General features: G+C 55.1%; 10 protein-coding genes across 10 annotated transcripts; 5 read left to right on the forward strand and 5 right to left on the reverse strand.

The window, feature by feature from the left end:
* Positions 1-109: 109 nt before the first annotated feature.
* Positions 110-4657, forward strand: JCM15063_003254 (uncharacterized protein; the record flags this gene model as incomplete). Its single annotated transcript, XM_076675175.1, has 15 exons — positions 110-367; positions 423-1090; positions 1164-1281; positions 1343-1485; positions 1539-1845; positions 1914-2184; positions 2242-2303; positions 2362-2425; positions 2493-2806; positions 2875-3014; positions 3074-3234; positions 3296-3714; positions 3778-3841; positions 3905-4016; positions 4081-4657. The coding sequence occupies 15 exons, from the start codon at positions 110-112 to the stop codon at positions 4655-4657; spliced, it is 3678 nt and encodes a 1225-aa protein (XP_076537259.1).
* Positions 4658-4793: 136 nt separating this feature from the next.
* Positions 4794-7011, reverse strand: JCM15063_003255 (Golgi pH regulator family protein; the record flags this gene model as incomplete). Its single annotated transcript, XM_076675176.1, has 7 exons — positions 4794-5000; positions 5087-5152; positions 5217-5441; positions 5510-5873; positions 5957-6080; positions 6155-6378; positions 6452-7011. 7 exons carry the CDS (start codon positions 7009-7011, stop codon positions 4794-4796), a joined length of 1770 nt encoding a protein of 589 aa, XP_076537260.1.
* Positions 7012-7209: 198 nt separating this feature from the next.
* On the reverse strand, positions 7210-9454 carry JCM15063_003256 (GAF domain-containing protein; the record flags this gene model as incomplete). Its single annotated transcript, XM_076675177.1, has 6 exons — positions 7210-8178; positions 8248-8345; positions 8425-8823; positions 8909-8918; positions 9007-9037; positions 9123-9454. The coding sequence occupies 6 exons, from the start codon at positions 9452-9454 to the stop codon at positions 7210-7212; spliced, it is 1839 nt and encodes a 612-aa protein (XP_076537261.1).
* Positions 9455-10289: 835 nt separating this feature from the next.
* On the forward strand, positions 10290-11917 carry ARA2 (D-arabinose 1-dehydrogenase (NAD(P)(+)) ARA2; the record flags this gene model as incomplete). The annotated part of the gene is made up of 7 exons (XM_076675178.1): positions 10290-10340; positions 10413-10467; positions 10546-10622; positions 10692-10805; positions 10865-11213; positions 11282-11373; positions 11438-11917. The coding sequence occupies 7 exons, from the start codon at positions 10290-10292 to the stop codon at positions 11915-11917; spliced, it is 1218 nt and encodes a 405-aa protein (XP_076537262.1).
* Positions 11918-12249: 332 nt separating this feature from the next.
* RPB8 (DNA-directed RNA polymerase core subunit RPB8) lies at positions 12250-13020 on the forward strand (the record flags this gene model as incomplete). Its single annotated transcript, XM_076675179.1, has 5 exons — positions 12250-12316; positions 12392-12412; positions 12494-12546; positions 12620-12790; positions 12877-13020. 5 exons carry the CDS (start codon positions 12250-12252, stop codon positions 13018-13020), a joined length of 456 nt encoding a protein of 151 aa, XP_076537263.1.
* Positions 13021-13115: 95 nt separating this feature from the next.
* RRT2 (diphthamide synthase) lies at positions 13116-14709 on the reverse strand (the record flags this gene model as incomplete). The annotated part of the gene is made up of 7 exons (XM_076675180.1): positions 13116-13467; positions 13543-13608; positions 13690-13938; positions 14021-14115; positions 14198-14288; positions 14364-14411; positions 14480-14709. 7 exons carry the CDS (start codon positions 14707-14709, stop codon positions 13116-13118), a joined length of 1131 nt encoding a protein of 376 aa, XP_076537264.1.
* Positions 14710-15084: 375 nt separating this feature from the next.
* JCM15063_003260 (uncharacterized protein) lies at positions 15085-18163 on the forward strand (the record flags this gene model as incomplete). Its single annotated transcript, XM_076675181.1, has 4 exons — positions 15085-15106; positions 15180-16183; positions 16255-16807; positions 16875-18163. The coding sequence occupies 4 exons, from the start codon at positions 15085-15087 to the stop codon at positions 18161-18163; spliced, it is 2868 nt and encodes a 955-aa protein (XP_076537265.1).
* Positions 18164-18462: 299 nt separating this feature from the next.
* JCM15063_003261 (uncharacterized protein) lies at positions 18463-19652 on the reverse strand (the record flags this gene model as incomplete). Its single annotated transcript, XM_076675182.1, has 2 exons — positions 18463-19254; positions 19338-19652. The coding sequence occupies 2 exons, from the start codon at positions 19650-19652 to the stop codon at positions 18463-18465; spliced, it is 1107 nt and encodes a 368-aa protein (XP_076537266.1).
* Positions 19653-19793: 141 nt separating this feature from the next.
* APS3 (Aps3p) lies at positions 19794-20753 on the forward strand (the record flags this gene model as incomplete). The annotated part of the gene is made up of 5 exons (XM_076675183.1): positions 19794-19806; positions 19874-19923; positions 19985-20242; positions 20339-20410; positions 20493-20753. The coding sequence occupies 5 exons, from the start codon at positions 19794-19796 to the stop codon at positions 20751-20753; spliced, it is 654 nt and encodes a 217-aa protein (XP_076537267.1).
* Positions 20754-21050: 297 nt separating this feature from the next.
* On the reverse strand, positions 21051-22287 carry JCM15063_003263 (uncharacterized protein; the record flags this gene model as incomplete). Its single annotated transcript, XM_076675184.1, has 4 exons — positions 21051-21678; positions 21749-21927; positions 22009-22090; positions 22154-22287. 4 exons carry the CDS (start codon positions 22285-22287, stop codon positions 21051-21053), a joined length of 1023 nt encoding a protein of 340 aa, XP_076537268.1.
* Between the last annotated feature and the right edge of the window lie 276 nt (positions 22288-22563).

Below are 22563 nucleotides of genomic sequence, written 5' to 3' on the forward strand. Positions count from 1 at the left end.
AATATCGAAATCGCACTCTTCTTGATCTCGTCAGGGGTCACTTTCTCACGTCGAGGTAGCTGGAACCGCTCACACGCAAGAGTGAATTCGTCAGTCGTTGCGGTTGCAGATGGAGTCGTATCCGACCGAGTTTACGTTCCACCCCTCGCCTCTGTTGTTCGTCGCGGGACTGAACCCGGCTCCAGCTCCGTCTACGCCGACACCGGATCCGAGCGGTACCCAGAACCATGCGCCAGTGCAACCGACAGATCCATTCGACATTCTGACGGCTTCACTGCGCAAGACGTTTGCCTCGAGGCGAGGGTTCCAACTATGGGACAACTCGCGCGGACAGCACCACGACTTTCACACGCTCTTTGTCGAAAAGGTATGCTGAGCCAACGTGATCGCCGGAACAAGCTGATCGTCGTCCATGTACGCAGACCTCTCGGTTCCCTCCGCTCAAGGCCCGCCCCACTTCGTCCGCACCTCCAGGAGAGCCTCCGCTCGCGCTGCATTCGCCCATATCCCCTTTGACGCCGACATCGCCACTGTACCCCGATGGCATCATCGCGCCAATCTGGATCCGCAAGCACCGCGAGCTGATCCCCTCGGTCTTCATTCTCGTCCTGCGCCTGTACGAATCGCCGTCGTCGGGCGGGACCGCGGTCGATCCGGCTGAACGCGAAGAGCGAGAGCGAGAACAGGACGCACACCTCGTACGTGAGATCATTGATCGCAAACGCTCGACGCTCGAACGCGGGATCAAGCTCGCAGTCGTCCTGCTGTGCTCGCGCGAATTGCTCGATGACCCCGCGCTCGACGTGCGCCTCTCGCTCATTCGCCGTCAATCGGGACTCGACTCTCGCGCCTCGCTCTTTGTCATCTCGCCCGTACCTCAATCCGAAGTGACCAATTTTGTCGCGAGCATCCGATCCGAACTGTGGCCTTCCGCGATCGACTACTACCGCGAGCACGGCAGGAGGGTTCGCAGGAAACGCGCGCGCCAAGTACCAAAAGGGGGACTGAGTGATCGAGGTTGGAACGTCAGATACGACTACAAGCTCGCGCTGTTTGCAGAGATGAGAAGCGAGATCGAGGTCGCACTCAAGTACATTAATCATTTCACTCTCTTTGCGGAGAACGCTTCTAACGGCTGATCGCTTGGTAATGTTACGAATCAGGCACTACGAGGATTGTTATGAAGCGCTGGTCGACATGTTCTCTCAGCCAAATCTCCTCGCGGCGCGCACGAAACGTTGGGCAGAAGCAAAGGTTCTGGCAGACTGTGTCACAGTCAAGGTATTTTCATTCGATCAGATATTTCCAGATGTGTTCGAGATGCTGACCTGCGCGTCGACAGATTGCAAAATTGTACCTCTATTTAAACGATCCATCGAGATCGCTCTCTCAATTGAATCGACACGTCTTTCGATTTCGACAGTTGTCCGAATCGTGGCAGATCAGTGAACAGACGTTCGAGTTCTGGAGCTGGCTCTCCAAACAGTATGTTCCTTCTAGCAAGTCCTAGGATCGCATTTGACCCTCGTAATTCGCAGGTATCGTTTGTTCGGCGATTTGACCACAGCTGCACTTCGAGCCGGATTCCGATTACCATCTCTGCGACCTCCACCGACGCCGATACCGACTCCTGGAGTTCTCCAACCGCCTTCACCGGGGCTCATGCCGCTCAATGTCCTCCAGCATCCAGGGCACTACTACTTCCTCTCGGCCGTTTGTGCGCTCGAGCGGAGAGAGCGCTATCGAGCGATCAAAAATGCACTCGAGAATGGGTCCGCTGCCAAGCCTCCAGAAGGTGCATTGCTGCACGAAGGCAAAGTGGATCACACGGAAGTCATCATCGAGGTAAATCATTCGGGCTTCCACCGACTTTAGCACTCTCTCGGTTTTGTTGACGTCCCGAAAAAATACAGTTGTATACGAAAGCCTACGAACATTTCAAGCACCATGGACGACGGCGAACGACCTATTCGATCGCTTCGCTCATTGCGTCGGCTCATGCATCCTCGATTCCACCAAACGCAGAGATGGCGATCAAATTCTGGGACAGGATCGGAAGGAACTATCGCAAAGATGGCTGGCGCGAACTCTTGGAAGGTATCGAAGAAACCGTCTTTGAATGCGCAAAGGAAGGTGGCAAATGGGTCGAAGCGATCAAAGCGGCGTGGGCCTTGCTAGCGCCAAGTACGACTCAATCAACGTGAATGGTTCCGCCCTCAAGCTGACAAGTGGCTTCCACAGCATCAACTGTCTCGACCGATCGACGGGCTCAGTTTGCTCAAGAGCTCAAGTCAATCTTGCTGGTATGTCGCGTTCGTGCGCACAAAAAGTCAATATACAAACTCACTCCTCGAGACGTAGACGCATGCACCTGAATCACCTGAACAAGCGAAGATACATTTTGGCGCCGATTTATCGCCCATCTGTAGGTTCTCGCGTATTTCCTCCCCTTTTAGCCTTTCGAGCCCGACCTGACACAGATCTGGTTGTAGTGTCACCTCGCTTGTCGTTCCTCCATACGACAGCTACGATCGCGAGCCGAGTCCCATTCCAATTGGCAATCTCTTCTCCCGCTACCGCACGCTTGTCCGAATTCACCTTTGATACGCTCACCGTGCATTTCAACGATGATCGACCACCGCTCGTCATTCAGAATTCGACAGAGCCCGCTTCTGACCATGACGATGTCGAACGGTACGCCATCAGCGGAGAACAAGGACAAACGACAGCAAGCCTGCGGTGGAACGATGGAACCACCAAAGTATTCTATGGAACAGTTTCGGCCGAAAGCGCAGTCAAGCTAAGCGTGAGTTGCACCTCTGGATTCGAGCCGGCTTTTCTGAGCGAGCCCAATTGAACAAAGGCTTGTTGCAGATTGATAAAATCACTCTCGGCCTTTCTATCGGATCTTGGACTCTGTCCGCAGACTTGGCTCTTTCAGAGACCACTCAAGGCGTATGGTATCTCGAGAAGAGCCGAACAGTACCGCTCGAAGGCGATCGTTCCGTTTGCTCGTAGGTCCCAGCTATATCCCTCGGGTGTCACGGACTACTGAGACTATTTGAGATTCCAGAATCATGCCCCGGGTCCTCAATCTACACGTCGAGGTCACCCATGCTGCTCCCGCTCTCGTCGGGGAGCGATATCCGATACAGGTCGATATCCGGAACGACGACGAGATCGAGGTCGATATTTCGTTTGTTGGGTTCGTTCAACCCGGTGAAGAAGGCTCTCGTACGTCCTGAATCCGCTATGTGCCAGCGACATAATCTTAGAATTTGTTCGATTTGCACAGAAACGCAGCTTACTCTGGATGAGCACACGTCCTCCTCTTTACTCGACTCCATCCCGCTCGGCACCCTCGAGCCTGGCAAGTCTATGTGCAAGACCTTGTTCCTGCATTGCATGGTCGCTCCTGGCAATCGTCATCTCGACTTGACAATCCGCTCTTCGCCTTCATCATGTATCGCTGATCACCCCGCCAAACCTATCTCGAAAGAATCAAACCATTCGCTCGTCATCCCTTGTGCTCAACCTTTTATCAGCAAGTTCGATGCATACGTACATCCTCGAAAGGCCCGGTCTCGACCAGTGCTCGAATTCGAAAAGGTCGAAGAGGGATGGGAGGGATCAGGAGAGGCGAGCGTGACCATCCAGCTTCGTGCGCAAGGTCCTCAAGAGCTTGAAGTGTTCGGGTTCGAGATTGACGAGAATGTGAGTGGCGCAATACTCCCAAGGATCCTAGGTAGACCTGTTCTGATGGTTGCAATTCCGCAGGGTCCGCTTGACGCCAGAATCCGGTCTTCCTCGCTCGGACAGCTCACGGAGGATCTTCCCTTGAGTGAGTCTCATATTACTTCTAGCTCTCTTGCTTGTGGACCTGACCTTATCTCAATATGAACAGATTTCACAGCGAACGACATGCTCGGACTCAATTTCAACCTCGAGGTCAAATCCCTATTCGCTGACCCGCGGGTTCCGCCACGCATGCCATCTGTAGCCATCCAATGGCGCAAGTGAGTCGCTTCTGGCGATTTGCTGCGATTCTAGACCCTTGCTGACGGTGGCATCCGTCCGCAGAATCGGAACCAAGGGAGATCCGTGTCAGACTCGAATCGCCTTGCCTCCGGTGCGAGCTTTGCCGCCACTTCCTCGCGTCAAATTGACGGTCCCTCGACACATGACGGCCAACGAACCAATCGCACTCGATTACGTCCTGTCGAACCCTACTTCGAGAAGCTTGCATCTCGCGACTCACGTCGATTCACCCCTTCATCCCGGATCGTTCGTGTTTGCTGGCCCGAGACAATACCCTTCGATCGTACTCGCAGCGGGAGAACACAAACCGATACGAGTTCACCTCGTACCCCTCGTCGTTGGCAAAGTCGCAATCCCCAAGTTCAGGGTGTTTGAAGTCGAACCCGATTCACGAGGTTCAGAATCATTCGATTCAGAAGGTCGCCCAGTACCACCACCTCCACCTAAAATGAGGGAACTCGACATCGAGCTCGAGTCTCGAGTTCACGAGGTTGAAGGGCAGAACGATGGATCTGCAGTGGAATCACAACCTGAAAATGAGCAGAATGCAGGAGACGAGCGAGATGGGCTTATTCGAGTCGTGGTTTTGCCGAGTAGAAATTATCCGCCCGAGCAGTAATTGCCACACTTTCACCTTGTGTCGTGACTAACCCCGAGACAAGCCGATTGTGCGAGAAACGCCGATTCCTGAACTGGGAAAGGAACGATATTACAACAATGGTAGTGATCTAAGCAAGTAGCGGTACAATCAAATTCTAGGAATACTGATGCGTGACCGCTTCGTCGTCTCGAAGTTTGCGATGCGCGAACCTCGACACGAACACGGTTGCAGCCGCGAGCAGGAACACCGAGTCGAACAGGCGGGAGAAGACGTTGAAATCGGGCAGCGTGTCGAGCAGGGTCGTAGTCTCTGGGGTCGGTGACGAGGGTAAAGAGATGAGAGAAGTGAGAAGATAGATCGCCTATTCGATTCGAAAGAACGAGAGAATGAACATGAATTGAGCAAAGCCTCGCGAGATACCGCCAAAAGAACGAAGTCTTTGCTTACCATCAATTGGGCGAGGAAAAGAAGCATGAAGGATGCACTGACTCCCGTCGAAGTTGCTTTGAAAATCTGTACCCAGAGTGAATCGAGATCAGTTCCATGCTGCGTTACCTGACAGAGATGACCAACTCACTCTCGATACACTTGCGAGCACGTTGCGCATGTTGGCGAGGATGATTCCACCGATGAGGACTAGACCTAGCAATCTCGACCAGGTAGCGATGTCGAGCTCGACGTCGAGCATGACGGCGATCCTGGTCAGCAGAGACGTGATGACATCCGTGGTTTGGGCCGTGTCTCCGTTCTTGGCGGATTGATGACTTCTTCGAGAGTATCCAAAGATCAGGTTGACGCCAGACTAGGATCGTGAGAGTAATGATGTCAGCCTCGCGCAAAGGTCCCTGGTTGATGATGAATGAAGCTCACGACAAACACTCGCCATACACAGTACAAACTGAACAGCCATCCGACCAGGAGCCACAGTCTACCTCTCCAACTCCTGCCCATCTCGCGCATCATTTTGCGTCGTTTGAGAGTGGCAACGTCTTTCACCATCTGCTGTTCAACGCTTTCCATCGCTGCGACTTCGACCTCGAGGCTCTTGAGATGGGCTGCGGCGGGGTTCGACGAAGTCAGGCGCGAGAGTAGCGATTGACTTGAAGCTGAGTCAGCTTCTCGCTGCGCCGAGCCTTGAGCCAAGTTGAGGGACTTGAGTCGAGATTGCAGATCGAGCCGTGCCGAGTACAGCGCTCGTTCCGCCTGAAGGATTTGCGCATCTGTTACCGGCTCACTGTGTGGAAAAAGTAGAACGTCAACGTTCCTATCCTACAGGAGATCAAAAATCCCGGTCACAGGCAGAATGACGAGACGAACGCAGAAGATATGGATCTCCACTCGTAGGCCTCCCACGCAGTGTTGATCGCTCCGCCGCCCGAGAGCGATGCGATCAGGACGACGCCAGGAACGCAGATACGTGAGAGGAGGGTGTTGACGAAACCTGCGAATACAGAGAAACCAATCTCTTCAGTCTTGGGGTCGCGCTCACACGGGCACTCGGGTGTGCACTCTTACCGATTGAATGAGATCCGGCGACGACTGATTTGTGCGCGACGAGATGACCGAAGCGGTAGAACGTGAAGAGATAGATCGAGAAGGGCACGAGGGTGAGGAGCAGAGTACGCGCGAACGTGGTTCTCGTGCGGTACGTCAACAGTAGGCAGAGTCCGAGCGGGATCACAAAGACGATCAAGGCGAGGAGGGTGAGTAGACTGAACGACCAATTGACGGTACGTGCCCTGTCATCCAAAAACAGTTTCAAGCATCAGTAGCCGCATGGGGACGAAACAAAGGGAGAAAAGCACGGCCTACCTCTCGCTGACGGCCTCTCCAAACAGCAGCAAGGTGAAGAGCGTGCAGCTCTCAGAGAACGAGAGACAGAACAGGGCCGTTGAGAGCTTGGTGTAGATCCGAGCACGACGGCTGCCGCTTCCTTCGAGTCTCCTGCCTGCGGGATCACTCTTGCCCTGGGCCGACACCCATCTAGTCGTTGCCGGCAGTGGGAGTGCAGATGCGAGTGCCTTTGCGTTGCCGGTGCCGTGTCCGGTGAGTGACCCCACAGCTCCTCCGAAATATCCACTCTCGGCTCCGTCCAGCTCGATTCCCTCATCTCCCGGCGAGTCGAGTTCGACCGGTCCTTGATCTTCACGGATGACGTTCCGCAGGTTCGAGAAGAGTGATACACTGACGTATTGGCGACATGCGAGAAAGTATCCCAAACGGACGACCGAGAACAACACGGTCTCGAGCAGGACCGAGTCACTCGCCGCACCAGCAACCGTCATCTTGTATCCGTGATCGTCGAGCCAGCGTGCGAGGTATTCTTGATGCGAGTGCTGACAGACAAAGTGACAAAGTTGATCGAGGAGCATGTACTGTACTCAGTCTGGGATTCTCATCCGGCGCGCCGCGCATTTCCGGATTCACGAACATCTTGCTCTCGCAAAAGAGGAAACAACAGAGAAACTGCTTAGATTGACTAAAAGACTGCGTCTAGCGTACAACAAAGGTCTAGGGACAACCCCACCCAAGCGCAATTTGAGAATCGTAAAAAAGAGCTAGAGCTGCATCTACGGGCAAGTCTGAAGCTGTCTCCCAATGTCCCGACCAAAGCTTCGGAGGAACAACAAGTCTTCCTGGTTCAACACTCGCCTCGAGTCCTCCGTGAACGTGCCGAGGGCGTAACCCGTGTTGCCGATCGTGCCAATCTTGACGACGAGTCCCGTGCTGAACTCGCCCGCAACCCCAGCAAAGTCATTATTGACGTACAGGAGGGCGTTGTGAGGCGACGTAAGCGTCTCCGTGTGCAACTCGATCGAGAGGAGGGGTGGGGGCACAGGCATGCCGTGCACGGCAACGTAGCGCAGCGGATTCGGGCTCGTGTCGACGTTGAACGATTCGTTCGAGAGAGCCGCGAGGTCGATCGCGATCACGTAGGAGAAGTCCATCTCGATCGATTCGGCGACGAGTTGAGTCGACAGGTCGATCACCGCCTGCAGCTCTTGAGGCAAGTTGACCACCGGTAATGCGTGCACGCCTCGGCGCCCGCGCCGCTTCGGGAATGCCGGCGTTTCCGAGGTCGTCTTGAGGTCGAGCGACTTCTCAGAGTGGGCCGATTCGGCGAGCGAGGGGCGTCGAGTCTGGAGATCGACATCGTTCGGTTCGGCCGGATCGGACGGATCCACGAATTCGGAGGGATCTGGCGTGAGCGGCGGTGTCGGCAGCTCGTCGACTGTATCGAGGTTGTTCCCTTGCGATACCGTACGCGTCATTTCCTTCTTGTACGTCTTTCTCTGGTGGTCGAGCTTCTGCTTCTTCTCGCGTTTCTCGTGTTCGGCCCATTTCTGGATCTCCCGCGAAGCTTCGTCCGCCATGCGTTCGAGATCGAGGCGATCTTCAGCCGAAAAGCCTGAACGAGCGTTCTTGCCGAGTACGCAGAACACACCGCCAGCTTGCGCCGCGTCTCCGTCGCCGAGCGCAGAGGGAAGCAGAATTGGCGCAGCAGCGTAAAATCCTTCGGTATGAGGACCATAGGTGTTCTGTCAAAAGTGTACGATCGGGATCAGCCTCGGTTGTCGACAGGGCGGAAGGGGGGATCAGGAACTCACGGTTTTGAAGCGCCAGTCTTTCGAGAAATCCAGAACGACGAACGGTTCCTTCTCGCCGGTCGAGGTTGCTTTCAGAATCGTGTGCGAGCAGCATGTTTCTAGCCAGGAGGTATCGTTGAGCGTCAGCTACTGTGAGCGCGATGCAGGACCGCGGCTGTTACGGAAGCATGGACGGACCTTGACGCTCGACTTCCATGACGTCCCCAGGAGGCAAGAAGCCGCGCTTTGCGAGGAACAGCTGCTGATCGCGGTCCATGAGCGATACGCTCGCTGTCTCGACGTTGAACCGCTGCTGTGCCTTCTTTGCGAGTTCTTCAAGCACGGCATGAGTCGGCATCTCTTTCGGCCTGAAGTCGTCTTCCTCTTCTTCTGCGTTCTTGGATGAGCATGACTCGCACGATTTTTCGCGAGGGGAAGGGCCCTTCTTTGGTTTCTTCTTGTGCAGCAACGCGATGCTGTCAACCGCACGCTGACGCGCGAGTTCGCCCTCGGGATGCGGGGCTTTCAGCACTCCTCCAGGCGACGCCCACTCGGTCGCTTGCAAGTCGGATGGAGGTTCTGGCGGGTCGTTGAAATCTGAAAGTCCCAAAGTGAGGCATCAGATCCGCAATTTCTTCTATAACGATCAGGCTGAATGGCCACCACTCCGAGATCAACGTACCAATGAGACCCTGAAGCACAAGAAGGCAGAGTCGGTGTTAGCGAAAGTGGTTCTCAGATCCGCAGTTCCAAGGCTCAAGAGCCCCGACAGACACTCACCAATCGGTATGCCTGGGTCCAATCCGCCCATCTGTTCGTGACGGGACCCGTCGAGCAGCACTTAGTTAGCTGCGCGATAGGCAGACGAGAGCCGGAAGCAGCGCGGCAAGACTCACGTTTTGGGAAGTTCCGAGGCAGGCGAGGAAGAATTGAGGCGATGGAGCGGAGGGCGCAAAGACGCCGTGTCGTGGCTTGACGAAGGTGCAACCGAGGGGGCAAGGGACGAATCGGAACGCTTGCGAGCAAGCGTGCTCGACGACGAGATTGTTGAATGACGCGCGTCGGAAGGAGCAGGGCGAGCAGGAGAAGCCTGATGGTCCTTGACCGACTCTGACGACGATCGACGTGTGAACGACACTCGCTTGAGCGCGTTCAGCACTCCTCCCAGCTTGCCATTGCTCGACTTGCGAGATTGCGGCGGAGGGCGCGCTTGCTGGTTCACCGACATGAATTCGACCGAGGCTGAAGCGTCCCGTGACGTGAGAGGTTGCGGGTTGCGGCGAGTTTGACGCGGCGACACGGAGTGGACAGAGAGTAGGACAGAGCCAGACTTGATGAGAAAGGCGAAAGTTTGGCTCTGGCGACGCAGAGAAGCTTCTGCTGGCTCCTGAAACGAGGCGAGTGGGATATTTTCGGTTTCGGAGCTCTCGCAATCGGAAACCTGATGATGGCTTGCTCTTGCACATCACTACGTACATAGCCCCATACCGATACAGTGCGCGACCGCGAAGAGCCTGGAACCTGCAGAGCGGCATCCACATATATGCGCGTTCGAGCCTCGAACGCGACAAAATTCTTTATGCTGCTCAGTTAGGAAAGCGGTTGCGTCCTGCTCAGTTGAGAATCAGACCCCCTCAGCCGTCTCGTGCAGGCTTCTCGTCAGACTTGGCCTGACTTCTCTGGCAGGAACAATGTAACCGGGGCCTTCCATTCATTGCCGTAGCAACGAGCTTGGGGCGCCGGCGCCGAATTTGCCTGGCCCTCTCGGAACCCGGCGCAGTCGGAGCGGAAGATTCCGAAAGAGTTTGAGAGATCGAAAGCATCAACTCCGATATTCGTCCCAGCGATGGAAGGATGAAGAAGCAGGGTAAGAAAGCTTGGACAGGGGGGACCTCCTGTCTCCGGCCATCAAATCGAACGTCGGCGATGCCACTCCCCCACTTCCGATCGCCGATTGTTTTCCAGCTGTCGTGCCTCGAAAGAATCGACCTTCTGGCTCTTTCGCTCCCTCAACGCGCCGAACATCCGCTTGTACCTCAAACGCTTGTCGCCCGTTCTCGATCATGTCGCCCACAGCCGATCTCACCCCGCGGTATCCTGCCCTCACTCCCGCTGTACGTGTTCTCGCATTTGTTTCCATGCGGTATGCTGTCATTTCTGACCACCGCCTGAATCGTGTCATGAAGGAAAGCGGCCTTGTGGATGGTCCCCTCAAACTCTCGCCTCTCGTGCTCGGAGCCGGTTGAGTCGCATCTTGCACCTCGTCGTCCCGATCTCGCACGTGCTCATACAGTATCACGTCGCAACGATGCGACACAGGAGTATATGGCTACGACTACAACACTGTCTCGACTCTCGAATCGACCGTGCCCGAAGATGCCATCCGGCTCTGCTTCGTGAGCGCGTGTTCCAGTTTTGCCCATTCTGTCGCCAAGTGCACGTGTGCTGATTCGCAATTTTTACAGCGCTACGGTATCACTACTCTCGACACGAGTCCGTACTACACGACGTCGGAGACTGTGCTAGGCAAAGTGTTCCCGAAACTCGCCGACGAGTTCCCTCGTGAATCGTACCAGATTGTAAGACTAAAGCACCGTCCGCAATCAGGACATACACTGAACGCTCTGCCTGACGACAGATCACCAAAATTGGGCGCTATGGACGCACGAAAGCTGATTTCGACTACTCGCCCGAACGCGTGCGCGCCTCGGTCAAACGGTCGATGGAGCTCATGGGAACCGACTACCTTGATGGTGTCTACGCTCATGATGTCGAATTTGTGTCTGAGCAACTTGACGATGCCGGTCAAGCAGGATGGAAAGTCGGAGAAGACGGCAAGCTTCGCGACGAGGACCTCGCGCGATGGGGGTTGAAAGACGAGGATGCCGCAACGATCCGTGGCCCTGGAGACGAGAAGGTTCTCGCAGCCATGAAGGCGCTTTTCGAGCTAAAGAAAGAGGGCTTGATCCGTGCAGTCGGTTTCTCAGGTGCGCTTGCTTGTTGTACCCTTTCCTCGGACTCTCGAAACTCATAACGTACTCTTGAACGTCTTCAGGTTACCCGCTCCCAACTCTGCTCCGTCTCGCCCGTTTGTGTCAAGCGCACCTCGAGCCACTCGACATCATGCAGTCGTACTGCCACCACACCGTGCGTTTGTCTCGAAGCGAGCATGCGAATGATTACCAACTTACGAGGTTTTTTGAACTTGCAGCTTCAAAACACGACGCTCTCGACCTTCCTGCCCTTGTTCAACAAGGCCGGCGTCAAGCAGGTCATCTCGGCGTCACCGCTGTCGATGGGACTCCTGCGATCTGCCGCTGCTCCCCCTTGGCACCCAGCAAGTCCCGAGTTGCAAGCCGCGACGCAAGAAGCGGTCAAACTCGTCGCTTCCCGCGGCGCGAAACTCGAAGACGTCGCGCTCGGGTTCGGGTTCTCGTCGGCGAAACTCGCGGGTACCGAAGGTCGTGACACCCCGACCGTGATCGGGTTGTCGACTCCGGAAGAGGTACACGAGACAATGAAGGTGTACCAACAAATCTACCGTACCGAGGGCGTGTCGAGGACCGGTCGTGCGCCTGGAACTGGGTTGGGTGCCGCGGCGCAGCAGCAAGAACAACTCGAGAAGGAAGTCGTCGAGATCTTCAAGAGGACCAAGACGGAGAACTGGGGATGGGCTGTCGGTACGGATTGAGGAGTGCCAACCTGGGAAATGGTTGCAGCTTCTGGAGAGAAAAGAAAATGTACAAATCGCAGTTCCAATTACTTGTTTCCGCCGGAGGTCTTGTCTTTCTGATAAGCTCCATTAACCTCGAAGAGAAATGTCGAAGGATGATGTGGCCGTAGCGAATATGCGATGGATGCGAAGGTGATGTAAACTGTTCCAGTTCTCTTCACTCAACACAACGTCCGACCACTCGCTTAGCCCATCGATCCCGAGCGCGCCTCGCATTCGTCTACTACTACAAGTCTTGTCGTCCCATTCTCATCGACCATCCTCTTGAACTCTTTGCTTGATCAAAAACGATGGCCGCTTCGTCTTCCTCGGCGATCCTCTTCACCGACGTGTTTGTCGTCAGCGATGTCGACAAAGGTGAGCTGTCTAGACGTTGTGCTGTACCGTAAAAGCAGTAGAACTGATCCCAAGGGGAGATCCTGCTACCTTTAGATGGAAAGAAATTCGATCGAGGTGAGGCTCAACTCTTCGTGCTCCTTGCATACCTTGATGGGGTTAGAACAGAATGACTCACATGATCTTGATCACACCCAGTCTCGCGAGTTGCGGCGAAATCAAACAACCTCGACATGCGACTAACTCTTGATGTCCGCCATCTCTTCTTCTCTCCATCAACCAGTCGACTCGAATGCTGACTTGACCGTGATTTTGAATATCTAGATCAACACGGATCTCCTCGATCTGCAAAAAGAAACGACCTTCTCGCTCGCGCTCGCATCGACTTTGAACCCGGAATCCGACAAGTCGAATTCGTCCGCAGCTGCAGGAGGATGGCGAGCCGATATCGAAGGTGGATTGGCAGATGATTGGGACTACATCATGCACGGCAAGGTAAAAAAACCGAATCTATACTCGTTACACCCAACACGCGAGCTGACCATTGTCATTGGTTGGTTTTCCTTCTTCCCTTGCACTAGGTGTACAAGTTTGATGAGGGTACTTCGGACGAAGTGACCGCCTATGTTTCGTTCGGAGGATTGTTGATGGCGTTGACGGGCAGCTACCGACATGTTTCGGGAGTGACAGTTGGAGAGTACATCTACCTTCTCGTACGAAAGTGAACGAATTTCACACAATGGAAAACAAAGCACAATTTGCAACTAGAAAAATACATCTTCTATTCCGAATAGAGCAACTACCCATTTTTCCCACTCGTTCAAACAGACCAGACATGCAAAGCGTGATCGTAGAACGAACAACTTGCAACGAGGTCTCTCCCATCGCTCGTTTGAACTCGAGATTGACTCCAATCGACCCCGTACGCCAAACTGTCGTGCCCTTCAAACCTCCTCACCAATTCGCCAGCTCCAACTTGCAGCGATCCAGTTTGCGCGTCGAGCTCAATGTCGAAATCGACGACCGAGAACCCATTATGCATCGCTGCGATCAACAACCGGGACGGGTTCGTCGGGTGCCATTTGAGCCTCCAGATCCCTCCCCCAACATCGAAGGAAGTCAGGGGTTTCAACGGATTCCGCTTGTCGAACAGTCGCACTGAAGCATCGTAACTATCGTCGATTCCGCAAGGTCTTCAGCTTCGAACCGACAATTAGACTTTGCTTAGCCTGCCCGATTTGACTTACCTGCCTACGGCAATCAAGTTCTCAACGAGCGGATGACTCGTGATTGTTGTGACTCCGCCCTCGAATCTGCAGTAAATCGATCGTACGAGGTCGTTGGTGAATTTCCCCGCAGGATAGCATTTAAAGCGAAGAAGAGTAAAAACTTGCCTCTTGTTGACAAAGAGCGGCATGTCGATCTCGTCTTGCTCTCTCGTCAGATCCCACCCTTTCAGGTGCAAGTCGTCTCCACCACTCCAAATCACGTTCGGGTTCCAACAATCGAACGAGACGATCCACGGTTCAAAGTTGTGCGCGTGCCAAGTCTTGGTCGGGGAGAGTTTGGTTGAATTCTCCGGATCCGAAGGAGTCAGATGCACGAGCGATCCGTTCGAGAGCGAGACAATGATGGTAGCGGGACTGTTGTCGCGAGGCCAAGTCGAGTCAAGTAAATGATTCCAGAGTACTTCAGGCCGAAAGCCGAGTTTGAGAGAGGACGCACTCGCAAGGGTTCGGACCGCGAGTTGACCAATCGAGCGACAGACAGAGAATGTTCTCGTCTGCGCAGACAATGTCGTCGATCATCGAGAGCTCATTCTGCGCGAGAGAGAACTACGAGAGCGGTCAGCCGCCAAGTAGGCCAAAGCGATCTGAGGGCAAAGGAGAGAGAGGAACGTGCGGTTTCGAGGTTGAGCGAGTGCAACTGGACGTGACCCTTTGCATCAGAGATTGCGAGGACCTGCTCGTGACCGTTCCAGGGTCGAGGGGACCTGGCAGGACAGAGGGAAATGTAGACGGGATCAGAAGAGAGAAGCGGATCATGCAGCTGGAAATCATGTGCGGACCACTTCATATCGAGGATGGCGGGCGATTCAATACGATGTAGTTCCTTCCTACCTGCGGAATGTCACAGGTCAGTCTCTACAAAGCGAGCGGTGAGCGGGCAGGGTCGAGACTGTACAGGTTGGAGCCGTCGGAATCGACGGAAAAGAGCAGGCAGCGACCTGTCCGCGTCACGGTCGGATCTGCTTGTTCGCCATCTACGCTTGGGGTGGTTTCGTCCTTGTTGACTTGGTAAGTGCCGCAGGCGAAGAGGTGAGGACCGCCAGCAGCAGCGCCTCGGGAGAAACAGAATTCGATCGAGTCCGCCGAATAGACCGTGTCAACGTAGCTCAGCGAAGTTGCCTGCATCGTCGATAGTCAGGGTGAGCGTGTTATGATTGATGAGAAGAAACTTCTTGGTTAACCGGCTACCGCATACATTCAGCTGCCCGGAAAGCCCTTCGCGTCGAGTTTCGCTTGCTCATCCTTGGCACGAGCCCGCTGCCCAGTCTGCCGCCCTTCAAGAATACGTATTCAACGCCACCAATCTCAAGAAGCCCTCTCGCCGCTTATAGAGTCTAATCGGCTTTGCGCAGACCCTTGAGCGAGTCGAGCCCCTGTCGAACCCCCTTTGTTTGGCGCTAGCGTTTCCTCCTCGCGCGACGCAACTCCGACGCAACTCCTGGCAAATCCGACTGCCCAGAATCCGCTGCATCCAGCTCACGATTGACAACTGCCTTGACGATGGCTCAGGTCGTCTACTCGGGTCCGTCTCGCTCGCGCTCCCGCAGTCGGACCATGCCTGTGCTGACCTGTCTGTGGTGGCGCCGTGCACGCAGATCCAGCATACCTCGCCTCGGCGCCCTGCAGCTCGACCGTGCCCGTCTCGGCAGCAGCCCTGTACTTGCTCAACGCGACTCTCGACGAGCTACTGCATATCACCGTGCACGCTGTCCTCCTCGCCGCGCCAACTGTTCCCCTCACCGTCGAGCGTTTCAAGCTCGCGTGGCAGCGCATTGTCGCGACTCAGCTCGGCAAGGACTCGCTCCTCGACGCCGAGATTGCCCTCCGTGAACTGCTCAAGCGCAGTCCCCCCTCGCTCAAAGCGGACCCGGCTCTCGATGCCTCGATCGCTCCAACCGACGATTCTACATCTTCACGCACCGAGCTCGCTCAGACATGCTTTGCAAGCTTGCGGGAATGGGTCATGAGCATCTCGGGTCTCGGTCGTAAGTTTCTGACTTTAATTCTGATCATGGTTCCGGTCAGTTGCGCTGATCCGAGCTGTTCTGCCTGGCAATCAAAAGGTTTGTGTCCTCCAAATGGACCTGCCAACTTGACCACGCATCTGTCCGAGCTCGTCGCCCATCGCAATCCGCCTGAGCCCGTTTCACCTCACATCTCGTTCGTCCTCGTACTGTACGTCGAGCGCGCCATGACGAGTCTCGCGACCCGCATTCTCGAGTCCCTCTCGTCGGTTGTCTCTCGATCGACCGACCACGAGTACGCAACTGCGAGCGATGTCGAGACTGCGCTCAAGGAGGACGATCAGGTATGGGCCTGGGTGCAAGAGATGAAAGTTCGACGTGAGATCGAATCGCAAGCGCGTCAAGACTCGGAACGACTCAAAAGTCCGTCGCTCGGAAAATCGTCGGCGAGCGAACAACACCAAGCACTTGCGCAAGCGGCAAGGAAAGGCTCGGGATCGTCAAGCGGCACGGTCGGGCAGAGAAGAGCAAGCTACGATTCAACCACCTCGTCAACTGTCGCATCGAGAGGAGGTGCTCATTTCCGCAAGCCGTCGTTGACCTTGTCGATGGTTCCGAGCCTGAGTTCGACTCTTGTGCGTTTCTTCTGTCTCGTCTTTCGTTTCCGTCAAGTTACTCAAGCTGACGAGTGAATGCGTCTCAACAGAGCAACGATCCCTTCGATCAGCTGATCAGTTCAGGACAAACGCGCAAGCTGTCCATGACGCCCGAGTACCTGCGGAGCATGGAGCGAGCAAAGAAAGCCTCGGCACTCAACCTCAAGCATCCTCAATCGCAATCTTCGCCTCCCGTCCCTATCGTCGAAGAAGAGTTTCCAGAGATGCCCAACCCTGGAGAGCCGCCAGAAGCTAGACGGAAAAAACTCAAACCGCGAGGTCCACATCAAAAAGACGTCTTCAACGACGAAGACGAGGATACCAACGGTAGCGATGCTGCGATCGACCCTGACGAACGGACACCGAAGCGGACTACCGCCAAGCAGAGTTTGATGGATCTCATCAGTTCGCCACCTCCTTGGACTCCGCCTCCGAGCGAATTACAAGCTGTCCCAATGCGAGCGAATGATTCGCAAGGGAGTGATTTGACGATCGAGAGCACTTTGGCGAGCGGAGGTGAAGAGCCGTGGGTCAACGTCAACCCGCGTAAGCGACCTAATGCGCTGAAAGCCAAGGACGAACGACGGGACATCGCGAGCGAACGTGAGTTGAATTTTCCGAAAGGCTTCGTCGCTGTCATCTTTTGACATCCTCATCTCGCATCCAACAGGTCAAGCGAATACGGATCTAGTCAACTTTTTGCGGCACTCGCCTCCGACCTCTGCTGGAACGCACATTGTGCCCGATCAACCGACAAAGCTTGAGAGCAAGAAGCCGAAACGAAGCCTTAGGGGCATCTTCTCGAATCTGACTGGAACGAAACGAGGGCTGCCAGAAGGCTCGCCCATTACCACGCAGAATCCTTTCTTGGATCCTCGAGAACTCCCCGTGGCAGCACCACGCCGTCGACCATCGACAGCGAATGCCGCACAGCCATCCAGGCAGCGCACCTTCAGCCACCAGTCGAATCGATCGCTTGGTGGCGGTACCCAGACTGCGACCTACGCTCTGCCGCCCGGGTTGGGAGGAACACCCGAGAAGGAACGTGAGCGGAAACGAGCGTTGCAACGTCAACGCGAGCAAGCCGAAATACTTGTAGAAGCCGAGACCCGAGCGAAAGGACAGGACATTTCGCAGCCGTCCTCGGTGAAAGCGCAGCCTCGATCGTCACCAGACTCGAACGAAGCTCCCGTATCTATCCTCAAGACCGTCCGGCATCAAATTGCGACCGCAGCTCTTGATCCCGACACCGCAGCTACCTTTCGAGGCGGATCAAGCTCGGAAATGACATCGAACCCGATCACGACCGTTGTTCGTCCTGAAAGATCTTCGTCACTGCGCCGAATCGCACGGAAACCTGTTCCAAGATCACGAGAACCCTCAAGCACCTCGACAGGCCCTGAAACTACTCAAGTTTTGGCCGCTTCTGTCCCCGTTGTCCCTTCGGCTGGTCCTGTGTCCACTTTGAACGCAACTTCTCCTGAGTTGGACAAGATCAACTCGTCGCCCGAGTCACACAACGGGTCGTTCCCGTCTTCATCCGAAGACCATGCCGATCACGACGGCACCTCGACAGTCGAGACAGACCACCGTGAAGTCATGTCAGAATCGAGCGAAACCCCGACCGGGTCCGAACCGAACACACAATCTGGAATCAAATTGCGACAACTCTTGCTCGTTGATCACTCGAAAGCGAGACGCGACTCGACAAACACGCCTTCACCTACTTCTTGCACCGAGCCAAAAGCGTTCTCTTCCCCGATACACGATTCGCCACCTCGATTGACAACGAGACGTGCATCGACGCAGGTCGACGATCACAGACTCGTCAGAATTTTGAGGCAGTTGAGATTGCAAATGGATCTCGCACACACCCGCGACGACTGTCTCGCGCTCGTGGACGAATTGCTCGAGTCGCACAGCTCGACCATGGCCACTCTCAACAATTCGCGGACCTGAAGAACCAACGGTTGCTTTCCAACGCACTTTTCCTCATTGGACGCATCACGGTTCTAACCCGAAAACATATAGTTCGTGGCTCAACTCGTCCATCTTTCTTTCGATTCATCTATCCGTTCCTATCGATCTTTGTGCTGTATCACTCTTGAGTCCCGCTGAGCAGTACCCAGAAATTTATCTTCATGTTGTTGCCAAGTGTCGACCATCAAGCAGCCTTGTTGCCCCTTTCGTCTCTTGACAGGCTCGTCGAAACCGAGTGAAGGTATGTGCGAGCTGAGACCAGGCGACCGCTTCGGATTTCACCTTGGTTTGACGTGTACGACGACTTTGCCTCGTGCTCGACCGGTATTGAGTTTCTCGAACGCTTTCGGCACGTCTTGAAACTCGTACTCGCTATCGACTACGACTTGCATGCCAGAGTTGACGAGGGGTTCGATCTCGAGTAACGATGCCTTGCGTGCATCGAGCGTGATACACGCGTATCGAGGGGCCCACCCGAACCACCCTCTCCAAGTTCGTAACGCTTGTTTTGGATAGTACCAATTCGTGATACTGCCTCCGATCGCAGACCTCAAAGTCTTGTCCCCAACGATCGTCGTGTAATTACCGCCTTTCGGGAACGCGTTCGTACGTGGGTGCAACAGGTCTGACCAGATCGAAAACAATTCGGTTCCTCCAACGCAATCGATGATCGAAATGTACCCTTCGACAGGTCTCAACTGAGCGAGTCGTTCAGGTACGGATTCAGTCGTGTAATCGATTGTCTCACGCGCGCCGAGGGATCGAACAAACTCGGCGTTTCGGTTCGAACATGTTGCGATCACGTCGAGTCCGAGTTTGAGCGAGGCGTACTGGATCACGTAAATCCCGACGGCTGAAGAGCCTCCTAGAACGACAACGGTCGGTTTCGAGCCGGACGACTTGGGTAGTTCGAGGTGAGGAGGAGACAGGGTGGTCACGGCGGTGAGAAACACGAGTGGTAGTGAAGCCGCTTGAGAATCAGATAGGTTCGTCGGTTTCTTGATGACGCATGAGCGAGTCGTGTCAAACACTGCGACTTGGGACAGGGTTCCAGATATGGCGGTTCCAAGCTGTGTTACTACAGAAAGACGGTCAATGCGGGAGCCGCTAGCGTGCTTTCTTCCGAGATGAGCCAGGATTCAGTCTGACTGACAGGGTTCAACGTGAAGCCCATGATGCAGTCTCCCACGACGAGGCTGTCGTCGTCAACGGCCGAACCTTTCGCGAGGAGCGTGCCGGCAAAATCTTTGCCCAGTGACCGGTGAGCCTGAAGCGCCGGGAGTCGAAAGATGGAGAGGTTGACGAGCTGCACGTCGACTGGGTTCAGTGCGGCTGCATGCACCTCGACTAGGATGTCGTTCGGGCCGAGTCTGTCGGCTGTCGGCGGGGAGACGTCGGTCTGCTGCAGTGTCGTCGGAAACGGTGGGGTGAAATGGCTCCACGCCTTGACTGTTACGGGTGTTGTCATCTCCACAAGTCGCTCGAGCAGTCGGAAGGAACACGAGACGAGTGCATGCAACGAGCGCGCGTTCTCCGTCATCCAACTTGTGCTCGCGATTACCTCACGCTGGCTTGTCCATCAAGACACGTGTGACTGTCGCCGAGTGTCATGATTCACGCTGGTGAGCGTGCTACCTTGTTCAGTGCATTCAGGCGGTGCTAATACTCCCCCCACTCGGTGTTGCCCAGTTCTCATCTTCAACCACACTGGCAAGCCTCGCCTCACCAAGTTCTACTCTGTAAGCAGCCTCAAGCATTTACAATGGAACTTCACGACTGACTTGACTTTTCCATCTCCAGCCTTCATCGCCGCAAACTCGAGCGTCGATCCTCTCGAGAATCTTCAACCTCGTCTCACCTCGAGACGACACCTTGTGCAATTTTGTCGAACTCGCTCCCGATTTTGGATTCTTTGGAGATTCGAGACCGACACTCGTGGAAGGGGAAAGGTTTGAAGATGAAGAATTGCGCGTCATCTACCGACATTACGCGACGTTGTACTTTGCGTTCGTCGTCGATCAGAGCGAGAGTGAATTGGGCATTCTCGACTTGATCCAGGTACATCCCTCTCTATCTTCTGGGCGTTGCAATTTGCCTTTCGATCCACCTCGAGTTGGGCCAAAAGATCCTGAAATCTCAATTGTCTTGATGCAGGTGTTTGTCGAATCTCTCGATCGGTGTTTCGAAAACGTGTGCGAACTCGACCTCATCTTTCACTTTGACGAAGTAAAGCCAAAAACCACTTCGGCCATATTCTTCGTGGTATGTGTGGGAAAATTTTGCTGATTCGTTTTTACATGGTACCTAGGTCCACACGCTCCTGAATTGTATCATCACGGGAGGACTCGTACTCGATACTTCTCTCGAATCAATCCAATCGAACTTCCGGATACAGAAACAAGCCAAGAGGAGTTCTGAAAACTCGGGAGGCTTGTCCGCCATCACGAGTCAAATTGGGGGAGGGATCAAAAGTTCTGGAGGAGGGTTGGGGTTGTTGAGTGGTGCAGGTGTTGAAGGTGCGTGGGAACGGTTATCGAGTTTGGGAGGGTTCGGAGGCGCGAGACGGTGACCTAGGACCACCCGCGTAATCTGGAGATTTTCGGTGTTATTGTCTTACCAAACTCACATCTCGACGGGTACGGTTCGCAACACGAGAGCGAAATAATGTCTTGCACGCAACACGAGAAAGGACAAGGCAAGAGCGATAATTAGACCGAGACGAGAAACGAGCCAAGGAGACAAATCAACAACAAGAGCGCGATGGATCAATAGGAGGCAAAGAATAGATGATACGGTCTAAGAAGATCTAGCTCTTTGAGGGGAGCACATTATATGAGGGAAAGCGGAATAATTCAGCTCGGCCTGATTAACCTCGACCGAATAGTCTGAAGGGACGCCTCTCGCCCCTCCTGATCTGTCCTTTGAAGCCCTCCTCGGCTGAGCAGACCGCCTTCGCCGCGTCGAGCGTAACCGACTCGAACACATACTCGAACGTGTGCGGTCCGGTTGCAGGCCTCGGTGGCCATTGTCCAGGTGGGACCGCCTCCGCGTGCGCGAAGCACTCGAGCGAGCACGAGATGAACGCAGACGGACAGCGCGCCGCCATGGGCCAGTGGTTCGAGATCTGGAGCGTCCGAAAGCGCGATTCGCGAGCAGGATCAGCGGAGCGCTCGGACTCGCTCGGAGGCGACGATCCGCGTGACGACGGAGGCGAAGGAGTGATCGACAGGACCTCGTCCGAGTCGTCAGCCGTGTCGCGATTGACAGCCTTGTGCGACCTTCGATCATCGCGCAGGTTTGATCGAGATGCAGGCAGGAACCATTCGCGGAACAGCCGATCGAGTGATCCTGCGAGCGAAAGTTGCCAGGAGAAATCCGCATACTGGCGAGGCGGACGCGACGAATTGCCGGCGATACGGGTGTAGGGCATCGCGCCATACGAGTTGGGCTGCTCCTCTGACATCGGCGCGATGTCGAGGCTCTGGAGAGTGACGCTGTTGCGAGGATGAAGATTCAGCGGTCCGAGCCTTGATCTTTGGCAGGAGGTTCAGCTAGGCAACGTACCCGAGGATGTTGTTGCCAAAGACCTCGGTGTCTTCGAGTGGCAAGAGAATTGACTTGCGTTGAGGCGCATACAAGATTGCCGTCAACGGGCTCGCCGGTGACGGGGATTCCAGGAAGTGCGAAAACACGAGCACTTGGCGCGAGGGCTTGATGCTGTTGTATGGGACACTCGACTCGAGCTAGAAAGTAGCGCGACGACAAGACTTCAGACGGCAGGTTCTGGTGAGAAGGCGCACCCAAATGCAAAGGAAAAGACTTGCGACAAGAAATTGAGTCTCGCTTATGGCGATCTCGAGGAAACGCGCACGTAGAATCTCGTTCGTCAAGTCAAGGAACAAGCGCCTGAGCCCAGGGAGCGACAGTCAGCAGGCCGGCGGAAGCGTCAAGCAGAGGAGCGTGACTCACGAGACGCTTCGCATGCCCATGAGAGAGCGTGACGGTAGCTCCTCGAGGATAGCGAGTAGAATATCCTCGCACAGCTGTTGTTCGTGAGACCGTGCGCCGGCGCCCGGGTTTGGGTTGAAAGAGGTCGCGTCCATGGTTTGCTATCGCAGGAATAGAGAAGGCTTGCTTGAGATTCCGGGGCCCGGCACGGCGATAAGAACGGAAGAACACTCACGAAGAAACGCCTCGATGCTGTGTGTGTCACTGTACGAGGCTCAATTGGGGCAGAGAAAGCCAGCAGTAGTATGGCGTCAGGCGAACTAGTCAGGCGACTCGCGGCGCGAGCCTGAGAATGTTGAGGTTCCCGATCCAATCCGGACCAGCTGTTCGCTGGCGGACGAAATGATACGGGATCTACTGTGCTAGGTACA

The sequence above is a fragment of the Sporobolomyces koalae genome (assembly GCF_050403365.1).
Source record: "Sporobolomyces koalae JCM15063 DNA, S_koalae_JCM15063T_v1_ctg1, whole genome shotgun sequence".
NCBI lineage: Eukaryota > Fungi > Basidiomycota > Microbotryomycetes > Sporidiobolales > Sporidiobolaceae > Sporobolomyces > Sporobolomyces koalae.